Source organism: Moschus berezovskii, chromosome 23, assembly GCF_049115385.1.
Source record: "Moschus berezovskii isolate FMDL1 chromosome 23, NW_MosBer_1.0, whole genome shotgun sequence".
Taxonomy (NCBI): domain Eukaryota; kingdom Metazoa; phylum Chordata; class Mammalia; order Artiodactyla; family Moschidae; genus Moschus; species Moschus berezovskii.
In genome coordinates, this window is record NC_142482.1 from 43,114,618 (window position 1) to 43,125,778 (window position 11,161).

At 45.6% G+C, this 11,161-nt stretch overlaps 2 protein-coding genes across 4 annotated transcripts; both read left to right on the top strand.

Moving 5' to 3' along the window:
• Positions 1-1,277: 1,277 nt before the first annotated feature.
• On the top strand, positions 1,278-10,466 carry LOC148774198 (histone H2A type 1-B). 2 transcript variants are annotated; one of them, XM_088831496.1, is made up of 2 exons: positions 1,278-1,726; positions 10,175-10,466. In XM_088831496.1, the coding sequence occupies exons 1-2, from the start codon at positions 1,342-1,344 to the stop codon at positions 10,177-10,179; spliced, it is 390 nt and encodes a 129-aa protein (XP_088687622.1). In that variant the 5' UTR covers positions 1,278-1,341; the 3' UTR covers positions 10,180-10,466. The 2 variants fall into 2 exon arrangements, with proteins under 2 accessions (XP_088687622.1, XP_088687621.1); XM_088831495.1 differs by lacking the exon at positions 10,175-10,466 and having other exon boundaries at positions 1,278-2,601.
• On the top strand, positions 2,642-10,466 carry LOC148774199 (histone H3.1). 2 transcript variants are annotated; one of them, XM_088831493.1, is made up of 2 exons: positions 2,642-4,506; positions 10,175-10,466. In XM_088831493.1, exon 1 carries the CDS (start codon positions 2,658-2,660, stop codon positions 3,066-3,068), a length of 411 nt encoding a protein of 136 aa, XP_088687619.1. In that variant the 5' UTR covers positions 2,642-2,657; the 3' UTR covers positions 3,069-4,506; positions 10,175-10,466. The 2 variants fall into 2 exon arrangements, with proteins under 2 accessions (XP_088687619.1, XP_088687620.1); XM_088831494.1 differs by having other exon boundaries at positions 2,642-3,340.
• Positions 10,467-11,161: the final 695 nt, after the last annotated feature.

Genomic DNA, 11,161 nt, shown 5'->3' on the forward strand with positions numbered 1-11,161 from the left:
AAGGTAAAAAAGAAACTCTTCTTGGTTTCCTGGATCAAAACAAAGTTCTCTGACAGAATTGGTTTAGGAGCAATTTTTTCCTAACCAGGTTCCTTTTCCTTTTATTATCTTGCTTAGGAGTTAGTAGACTTACAGGCTCGAGTTCTCAAAATTTCCTGAAATGATAGTCCACATCCATCTGGGCCCCGTCTATTTCTATTTCATGGACAATTATAAGAAAGAAGTGGCAAGATTTCACTTCGCAACTTCTCAATTTTAGGTTCCTTGACTTGAAAGCTTAAGACCGAAGACTGTACTAATATGAATATTGTATATTACAGTATATACTGTAATCTCATTTTGAGTATTTATATGCTATGGGTGTTGTTTGTTCTCTCATTTCTTAGGAGTCGGGAGACTTATGTGCTGCAGTTTTTAGTACTCTAACAGGAAGAAGTCCAGTAAGATATGCACGATGATGGGGTTTTCTGAAGTAGTGTCCTGCGTGTGGGAGCCAAGTGAGAAAAAAGGGAAGGTGGGAACGCTGGGAGTGGCACTGGGGAATGATGACAGTTTCCAGCCAGGAGTTTGGAATCCTTAGTCCCATTCAACTCAGTGTTATTTAGCCAAGGCAAACAAACTGCGTCTCTGTTTCACGATCTCTCAAATGAGGACAGGTCTCTACAAGCCTCCCAGGTGATCCTGGAAGGCCTCATAGGTAAGTTGAATGAAACGGAACTTTTTACTGTTCAGATAGTTTTAAGTCTTGGGCCAAGATAAAAAACTATTATTTCCTCTTCTTCGTTTTCCCTGTTAAAGAGTTAGAGGAGATAAAGAAACACTGAGGATACTAATGTCTTTTAAATATTATCTTTACGAATTATTCTGCATTTATTCCTTCCTAAAAATTATGAGTCACAATTCCAATAAAATTCAGAATAATGAAAATAGCCACTCCTCCTTCTTTTAAGAACAGACGTTTTGAGAGAACCAAATAACTTCATTATTACTACTATTAAAAGTCCATCGGACTGGATGAGAAAGTCTTGCATGCAAATGAAGGATGCAGGATGCGATTTCCCATAGGTTCAACATAGTAACCAATGGGAAGAGTACACAACTAACGCCTACTTAGTATAAACTTTTATTAGTACTTTTTCAGAAAGTTTTAGTCACCAGACAGAAGTTTTGTATGCAAATTAAGGATGCAGGTTCTGCTCTCCCATTGGTTATTTAATGTTAGCCAATGGGAGGCTAGCACAAGCCTACCTTCAGTTAGTATAAATACTTCTTTCGCGTTGGTTTTACTTATTTTTTGTCTCGTTTTCCTGGTGAAATATTTTGCTTCCTGATCTAGGAGATATGTCAGGCCGTGGTAAACAGGGTGGTAAGGCTCGCGCTAAAGCCAAGACCCGCTCTTCCCGTGCTGGGCTCCAGTTTCCCGTGGGCCGCGTGCATCGCCTTCTCCGAAAAGGCAATTACTCCGAGCGTGTCGGGGCCGGCGCACCGGTGTACCTGGCAGCAGTGCTGGAGTACCTGACGGCCGAGATCCTAGAGCTGGCAGGAAACGCGGCGCGCGACAACAAGAAGACTCGCATCATCCCGCGCCACTTGCAGCTGGCCATCCGCAACGATGAAGAGCTTAACAAGCTGCTGGGACGTGTGACCATCGCTCAAGGAGGTGTGCTGCCCAACATCCAGGCTGTGTTGCTGCCCAAGAAGACTGAGAGCCACCACAAGGCCAAGGGCAAGTAAAGTGTCCTCGTTCCCACGGCACTTTTACTTTCAGTTACCCAGGAAAAGTCGATAGATACAAAGGCTCTTTTCAGAGCCACTTACTTTCTCCATTTACAGAGCTGTTATACTTTTTAATCGTGCCCATTTGAAGGTTGTAACATCAGGCCAAAAATCACAACTAGAAAGTGGTTTTTCTTACTACCCGAGGGAAACTTATCTCCAATCAAAATGTTTGCGAGGAATTTTTAACAGAAAAGTCACACGAGTTTAAATTGGCCGGTTAAACTGAGTTGAATCAGTTTCTAGTCAAACAGTATTTCTTTTAATTCCAGTGGTGACGTGTGACATGTTTTCGCCACTGGAGAGTAAGACTTTACTAGAGAACGGTGCTGAACTCAACCTTAACATTTTTTGTTGATGTAATGGAACACCCAAACCCTCTGCATCTAGATTCCACTTTATAAAAACATGTTATGCTGAAACAATTGAGAGTAAGTTACAGATCATTGACACTTCAAAAACATTTTGATTGTCCACAATGTTCGTATTACACCCGATAAAATCGGAGTGTCGTTTGGATGTAGTCCACTCTTTCTAAGCACTTCCAAAATAATCTTTGGTGATTGTACTTAAAAAAATCTATCGGCAGTGTCCGTGTGGCTTTGTAATTACTTTCCTGTATAGTTTAGAAGTGAAAGGGTAGATAAAATGAAGTCAGGCCATTGGAGATGGTATAGTAAAAGGGCAGGTTCATTCACCAACCGGAAAGCAGCTCTTGATTCTTCCGGGCAGCCAGGCAGAGAAATGGACCAATCGGGGCAAGGCGCGGGTATTTTTGAATGTTCCTGGGTCCAATAGTTGTTCGCCTGGCTGTATAAAAGGAGGGCGGCTGCCTGTGTCTCGCTGGCGTTTGGAGAAGCAGTACGCGTTCCTTCTTTGTCATGGCTCGTACTAAGCAGACTGCTCGGAAGTCCACTGGCGGCAAGGCGCCGCGCAAACAGCTGGCCACTAAAGCGGCCCGGAAGAGCGCGCCGGCCACCGGCGGCGTGAAGAAGCCGCACCGCTACCGGCCCGGCACGGTGGCTCTGCGCGAGATCCGCCGCTACCAGAAATCCACGGAGCTGCTGATCCGCAAGCTGCCGTTCCAGCGCCTGGTGCGCGAGATCGCGCAGGACTTCAAGACCGACCTGCGCTTCCAGAGCTCGGCCGTGATGGCGCTGCAGGAGGCGTGCGAGGCCTACCTGGTGGGGCTCTTCGAGGACACCAACCTGTGTGCCATCCACGCCAAGCGCGTCACCATCATGCCCAAGGACATCCAGCTCGCCCGCCGCATCCGCGGGGAGAGGGCGTAAACTTGTTCTCCATTTGAGTGCCAATCTTAAACCCAAAGGCTCTTTTCAGAGCCACCCACAACATCAAACAAGGGTTGTACCACAAAGGATTAGGGTTACTCCTACTCCCAACAAAGCTGGAGCAGAGCGGAACTCCACCCCACCATCCTCTTCCAACTCCCGCAGCCAAGTAAACCCTGGAGTTGTGTGAGACAAGGATCTAACTGTATTCGCATTCCAGTTAGTTCTCCAGGTCTAGTTTTACATAATTTTATGAATCTGAGAAGGAACTGGTAAGTCCCCCATGTAATGCTCGGATTAGCACCTTGGCTTCTATAACCCGTCTTGTTTGTGTGTCAACCAACTGCCAGAGATGGCGCTGAAAGAGAATAGTTTAAGCTGCAGACCTGACTGAGAACAGGATACATGACGCGTTCTCTTCATTGCCTAGCTCCTCTTAAGAAACACCGCATTTCCATGAAACCTCTGCACTGCCCCCCGCCCCCACCTCTCCCTTGCCACAGCTTGTATAGAAGACGGGCAAACCCTGAGTCCTGAGTTGGGTGCTCTGCATTTGGAGATGATTTCGCTAGGCCCTCACTGCTGTGAAATAACTTTTCTGATCTGGGGCTTCCCTGGTAGCTCAGTTGGTAAAGAATCCGCCTGCAATGCAAAAGACCCCGATTCGATTCCTGGGTCCGGAAGGTCCCCTGGAGAAGGTGTAGGCTACCCACTCCAGTATTCTTGGGCTTCCCTGGTGGTTCAGCTAGTAAAGAATCCACCTTCAATGCGGGTAGACCTGGGTTGGAAAGATTCTCCTGGAAAAGGAAACGAGCACCAAGTCCAATATTCTGGCCTGGACTAGCCCTGGTCCTACACAGTCCATGGGATCGTAAATAGTCGCACACGACTGAGCGACTTTCATTTTTCTTGGATTTCCCTTGTGACTCAGCTGGTAATGAATCCTCCTGCAATGCGGGAGACCTGGGTTCGATCCCTGGGCTGGGAAGATCCCCTGGAGAAGGGAAAGGCTACTTACTCCAGTATTCTGGTCTAGAGAATTCCATGGACTGTATAGTCCGTGGGGTCGGTCGCAAAGAGTCGGACACGACTGAGCAACTTTCACTTTCTAATCCTCCGAGTGCGTGTTGCTTGTCTTCCTGTGAGCCACATATCTGCTGTAACACTGACGTAGCATTTTGGTGTATTGGCCGGGAAACCGACAGCCGCGCTGGCCCCTTGTGCCACCGTTGTCGAGAACTGACGGAAGCTCCGCTATCTCGGGCCCCCGCGATGGGAAGGATGGCACGCCACCAGTGGTGTCACTGCACGCCACCAGTGATGTCACTGCACGCTGACCCTCGTCGGGCCGGTAGTAGCAGGCCGCTGCCGCGTTCAAGCAGGCTCCTGCGGAGGATTCAGAAAATTTTGCCAGGACCAGGGCCAGACGTCTGATGGGGTGAGTGTCCCCAGGGACCCAGGACTGAGTTCAGGCCCACCTTGAAGGCGGAAGGGGAGACTGATGGCCTCCCGCAGCATGGAGTGCTGCCCAGGATAGGGAAGTCTCTGCATCAAGTGTCTGGTGTGCTAGCACTGTATGTCTATCTGTGTGAGTGACCGTTCTCCACGGCAATAGCTACGGAGGCTGAGTGGGTCCTAACCTGCTGTTTCTTGGTGACCTCACACGGCTCAGGGTAGCGTCAGGTCCTATGGGAAATTGTCCCTCAGTGCGGGTCTGTGAGGGGTTTATTATACTGACAAGAGGAGGAGAATGAACAGGGGTTTATATACTGGCCTGCTATAGCTAAGAGGCACCCAATGTCCCCATAAAGGGAACCACCAGATTGGCGACAGCATTTTTGTTTATTGTGGGACACCATTCCAGGATGGGAACTCACATAATGGGTAGTTCCAATTCAAACTAGAGTGTATGGTTTAAAATAGTAAGGAAGGATTCTCTGGGGATTATGGTGTAATACTGAGTTCTGGAAAATTGTGCACTTTGTGCACCCTAGAGTGGCCCACCATTGGGGTCGGATGGCCCTCAGAGGGCACGTTAGATGTGCCCACTGACCGAGCAGTGTATAGAGTCATAACTGAAGACCCTAGCCAGCCAGACCAGTTCCCATATATTGACCAATGGTTGTTTGAAAACTGCTCAGTTGAGGCCTCCATGGGTTCGGTTCTCGCCATAAGTAAGGGAAAGTGTAAGGTCCTAGTAGCCCAACCAGAAAGAAAGGCCCCACGCCAGAAGAAAGAGCACCTATTTTCCAAGGAGAGGCTGAGGAGTTCTTTCATGTGATGCTCCGGCACTGTCACCCTCTGTTCCTCTCTGGCTGTGCGCTCTTAGCTTTCATTTTCACCACAGGGTTAACGACAACGGCTCCAGTCAATTGGCATTGGGATAAAAGGCTTTTACTGGCAATTTTCTTCCTCTCTCTGGTTAGATGCTTCATCACCATCAACTGCATATAGACCCTAAATATGTGGTGTATCCTAATACAAATATTTGCAACTCACCTGAATGATGGAAAACTCTTTCACCCTTGGGTCCCAGTGGTGACCCAAATGGTGGTCTTAGCAAATTGCACCTAATGTCGGGCTTGTTTACTAGAGGACATAAAATATGAAGAGCCGACAGTTGCCTTCCTGGCCTACCCAGCCTCTATGGAAGACATCATTAATCTGTCTTCTTCCCTAAGCAGATTTCCCCTCCATTTTGTGTAACAAGAGGACAGGGGTAGGAGGTAGGCCTCGCCCTCATTGGAAACAAGGAGAGACTAGGAGAGCTTTCCGCCCATGGGGCTGTACTGAAGGGGAACTTATCTCTGTGTTTTCAAAACATATGCTCAGAAGAAGTTGAAGAAGTAGGTTTCCTGAACCCAATAACACCTTATCCTTTGACCAAACAGATTTACAATGGGAACCCTTTGGTGATGAAGATTATGAGGTATATTATACCCCTGACTGTAGGGGACATAATTTTACATAGGGAGGCTTAGCCAAAAATGCAACTAAATGGTACAATGAGACTTTTGTACCTTAACAGTTCTGTACCAGGATCAGGAGAATGTATTGCTATTGGCCAAGACACAGGATCCTTATTATTACCAACAGAACCTTAGTCGAGGCCCCCCTTCACTGATTCAATTGATATTTCAAACCCTAGTGTGTCAAAGCCCATCCCATACCCATAATAGCTCTGAGACCAAATATAATCCACTCTGTTCAGATGAATTTTTCTTCAGCAACAGACCAAAGGGCCATAGTGCATATGACAGTTGGGACCCATTCATAAAATCCCAAGACCTGTTTATACAAATTACCTATACTAAGGCCTGGATCCAAGGGCCCACTACCGGTGTCCTGCTACTAGGAACCGGGTTTAATTTTCTTTGCAGAAACTGGTTGTGGGGAATCCTTCCCTGCCAACAGAAAAGTGTTTGCCATACCAAGTTTACAGTTCTAAAATTCGCAAGAAATGGCAGTCTCTGGAAACACTGTAAACCTAGGATTCTTTCTAGAGCAAGCATTATCACCTGCAAACCCTCAGCCCAGGGTAAAACGGAATGACTGGGAAGGGTATGCCCACGATAACCCCATCCTGGAAAGACCTGGTGTTGGACCCTGTATTTTAAGGATTTTTCTGGTTTGCAGGAATACCCCTGCTAGAAAGATCAGTACTCAAGCTAACCGTTCTAATACAAGAATCTTGGAAGTCTACAGTGGCAATGATAGAAGAACAACAAAAAAGTCTAGATTCCTTAGCTCAGGTAGTACTACAAAACTGCCGGGGACTAGATATGATTACAACACAAGGGGGATTGTGCCCCATGCTCAAGGAGTCCTGTGGCTTTTATGTAAATACCTCAGCTAAGGAAGAAAGCCTGTGGGTCCTCAAAAGAAACCTTAAGTTGATTGATGACCTAAAAGTTCAGGTAGGGAAAGGAAGTTGGTTATTCAGTTCACTCTGGACTTAGATACGCCCCTTAATGCGTCCCAGTTCTGATGCTCCTTTTAGCCCTCTCTCTAGGCCCTTGTATTCTCAATGCAATAACCCATTTTTCACTTAGAAACCATAAAGCTCCAAATGATGATGAGGACTTACCACTATACAACAATAGATGATTCCAGTGGGGAACCTTGAGGAGAGTCTACACCCCTGTTCCAACAGGAAGTAGCCAGAGCGGTCATCACCCCTGCTCCCTTAGGGTTCCCTGTTGAGTAGTTAAGGCAGATGATCCCTAAGTCAGCTAAAGCAGCGTGAGGATCAACAAGAGGGAATGAGAAGGAAAATTCAGCAAATATTCCATGTAATGCTCTGTTTAGCATTTTAGTGCTTTTGTAACCTGGCTTGTTTATTGCATCAATCAACCGCCAGAGATCGCACCAAAAGAAGATGGTTTAAACTGCAGACCTGACTGAGAACAGGAGACACCTTACGCATTCTCATCCTTGATTGGCACCGCTTAAGAAACACCTCAGTTTCATGGAAGTTTTGCCCCGCCCCATCGCTTGTGTGTATAGAAAACAGGCAAACCCTGAGTCAGGTCCTCAGCCTTTGGAGGTGACTCTGCTGGGCCTTCTCTGTCTGTCTGTTAATTGCTCAGTCTTGTCCAACTCTTTGCGACCCCATGGACAGTAGCCCACCAGGCTCCTCAGTCCACAGAATTTTCTAGATAAGAATACTGGAGTGGGTTGCCATTTCCTTCACGGGTAGATCTTCCTGACCTAGGAATTGAACCTGGGCCTCCTATACTGCAGGCAGATTCTTTACCATCTGAGTCACCAGGGAAGCCCCGGATCAGTGTAAAATAAACAATCTTTTCTGATACTGCTAGTGCACGTTGCTTTCTCTTGCCGTGAGCCAAATATCTACTGTAACGCTGCTGTAACAAAACTACTTGTAAGTACTCCACGTAATTGCACTTTTTCCTGCCCCATTGCCTTTGTCTCTTCTAGCAAATACTTGCTGCAGTTGTTCAGGATTTTAACCACTTGACCCAAGGATTTTAAACGTGTCTATTACTGTCTCAGTATCTGATAGAGAGTGGACAATGGCTGTTCTTTCTCCTCCCCAGCCAAGGAACATGGATTTGGCTATGTCTTTAATTTACTTGAGCCCCTCAAGAAAACAACTGCAGTATCTAGGAAAAAAAAGTTAGCGCCATTTTAGAATTCATAACCTTGTTAATCTTTTTAGGGTATACTCTGCAGGTTGGCAGCATTTCGATGCTAGTTTACCTGAGTTCAAATGCTAGCTTTACTACTTTTTCATTTGGCATTACTTGCACAAATTCTGCTCATTTTAGAAGTTAAAATTCAGCAGACATTTAAAAATTAAACAAGAAAATCAAATTTGTGGAAGAAAATTTACTGAACACTTTGGACGGGGTAGGGGGGTGCTGGCGTTTTATTTTTTTTTTTATTTCTAAAAAAGAATTTTATTAAAAAAGCACAAATGCAAAGAAATGAACAGAGGAAAATTTATGCGTCGAACCTGGACTGGTCACTTATGATAATATACATGCTACAATTCCATTCTCTCCAATCATTCCACCTTCACCCTCTCCCACAGAGTCCCAAAGACTGTTCTAAATGCCTATGTCTCTTTTGCAGTCTCTTATACAGGGTTTAGGTTACCATTTTTCTAAATTCCATATATATGCGTTAATATACGGTGGCGTTTTAATATCATTGCATTAAGCATCAGTTAGACTGTGAAGAAAGCTGATCGCCGAAGAATTGATGCTTTTGAACTGTGGTGTTGGAGAAGACTCTTGAGAGTCCCTTGGACTGCAAGGAGATCCAACGAGTCCATTCTAAAGGAGATCAATCCTGGGTGTTCATTGGAAGGACTGATGCTAAAGCTGAAACTGCAATACTTTGGCCACTTAATGCGACGAGTTGACTCACTGGAAAAGACTCTGATGCTGGGAAAGTTTGGGGGCGGGAGGAGAAGGGGACGACAGAGAATGAGATGGCTGGATGGCAACACCGACTCTGTGGACGTGAGTTTGGGTGAACTCCGGGAGTTGGTGATGGACAGGGAGGCCTGGTGTGCTGTGATTCATGGGGTCGCAGAGAGTTGGACACGACTGAGCGACTGAACTGAACTGAACTGATATTAGGGCAGTGACTAAGGTGGGGCTGGAGACAAATGGGGATGTTTAATGTATAGACTGTATCTTTTGAATGACTGTTGCAAGGTCTTCAGTCAAAAAGAGTTTTTCTTTCCCAGGTACACAGAGTGATGTTACACCACAAGCTGAAGTTTGCAGCTAATGCTGTTGGAGTCTAATATTTGGGTTTGTTATAAAGACTATCAAAGGTCAGGGTGAATTTTTCAGACTTCAGATTTAGTGGTAGCCTTTTCAGTTGTCCTAGTAGATGTAAGTCACTGCTCAATGAGTGTTTTCAGGAGATTTAACACAACAATGGGAAGCTGGTATGCAGATTTGAAAGGCACCCCAGGCTTGGCTGCAGGAAAGCTAGAAGCCTGAGACTGTCCATGTACCTTAGGAGAGGACACAAAGGAACATATTTGGACCATCACGTTTAATATGTCACATATGCCAAAACAGAATGAGTTGATGTCTTGTACTGTGTTAGATGCCATCAGTCAGTTCAGTTCAGTCACTCAGTCGTGTCCGACTCTTTGCAACCCCATGGACTGCAGCAGGCCCGGCTTCCCTGTCCATAACCAACTCCTGGAGCTTTTGTGCATTTTTTAAAAAAAGTCCTCTCTAATATATACATATGGTTGTGGCTGATACTGTGTTGGAAGGAAAAATGAAACTTCAGGGTAATATTTCAAGTCTCAGTTCAGTTCAGTTCATTTGCTCAGTCGTGTCTGACTCTTTGTGACCCCATGGACTGCAGCACACCAGGCTTCCCTGTCCATCACCAATTCCAGGAGTGTACTCAAACTCATGTCTATCGCATCAGTGATGCTATCCAACCATCTAACCCTTTGTTGTCCCCTTCTCCTCCTGCCTTCAGTCTTTCCCAGCATCAGGGTCTTTTCCAATGAGTCAGTTCTTTGCATCAGGTGGCCAAGTCTAGACAGGTTCTTTAAAAAGTAATACCAATTGAAAACAATCACATTTATACACAACTTCTCTCAGTCTAGGGGCTTCCCTGGTGGCTCAGAGGTTAAAGCGTCTGCCTGCAATGTGGGAGACCTGGGTTCGATCCCTGGGTCGGGAAGATCCCCTGGAGAAGGAAATGGCAACCCACGCCAGTATTCTTGCCTGGAGAATCCCATGGACAGAGAATCCCATGGACGGAGGAGCCTGGTGGGCTACAGTCCACAGGGTTGCAAAGAGTTGGACACGACTGAGCGACTTCACTTCTCTCAGCCTATCTCTGTTCTAACGCTTTGTTTACAATGGCTAAATTAAATCCTTATTAGAGTTCCATCATTACTGTCATTACCCAGTTTTACAGATGTAGAAAACAAAGGTAAGGTTATACGGTTACACAGCTCATAACCTGTAGGGAAGGTTAAATAATTTTCCCTCTACCCTTCTGAGTTCTTAGCTGAGAACCCTTGAAGTAAAAGATTAACAAGAGAAAAACAAACAGAAGTAACATATAGCCCTTATGTATATGTGGCAGTTATCTGGGGAAAAATGAGTAACTCCTGAAGGTAGCTTAAAATTCCAACTTAAATACCATCTTAATAGGGAAAATGAGTGAGAGGTGGTGTGTAATCCTAATAGGGGTGAGTAAATGATTTTTAGAAAAGATGAATGGGCCCTTAAGAGAATAGATGGGGAGAAACAATAGTGATAAAATAAGATTATGTTTAAAGCAGGATAATAAAGTTTCTCTCTGCTCATTGGGGCCACTACCCTCTTTAGTGTACATTGTGTACGTTATAGCAGTACATTGACCAAATCTCCTTAAAAGACATAGGAATACCTGCTTGACTGAAAAGAGCCGTTTTCTCCTGGTGCCAGCAAGGTACCTTCTTGGAAGATAACACTCCTCTCTCAATCCTGCAGTGCCCCACTACTCACCTTATACATGCGGGTCTGGACCATGTAGTCTGTCAGTAATAACTTTAAGATATAACTCTTTGTCTTAAGAATATACTATGTTTTGAATTC

Excerpts from the sequence above, each read along its gene's own strand:
- LOC148774198 (XM_088831495.1), top strand. The coding sequence starts at position 1,342 with ATGTCAGGCCGTGGTAAACAGGGTGGTAAGGCTCGCGCTAAAGCCAAG.
- LOC148774199 (XM_088831493.1), top strand. The coding sequence starts at position 2,658 with ATGGCTCGTACTAAGCAGACTGCTCGGAAGTCCACTGGCGGCAAGGCG.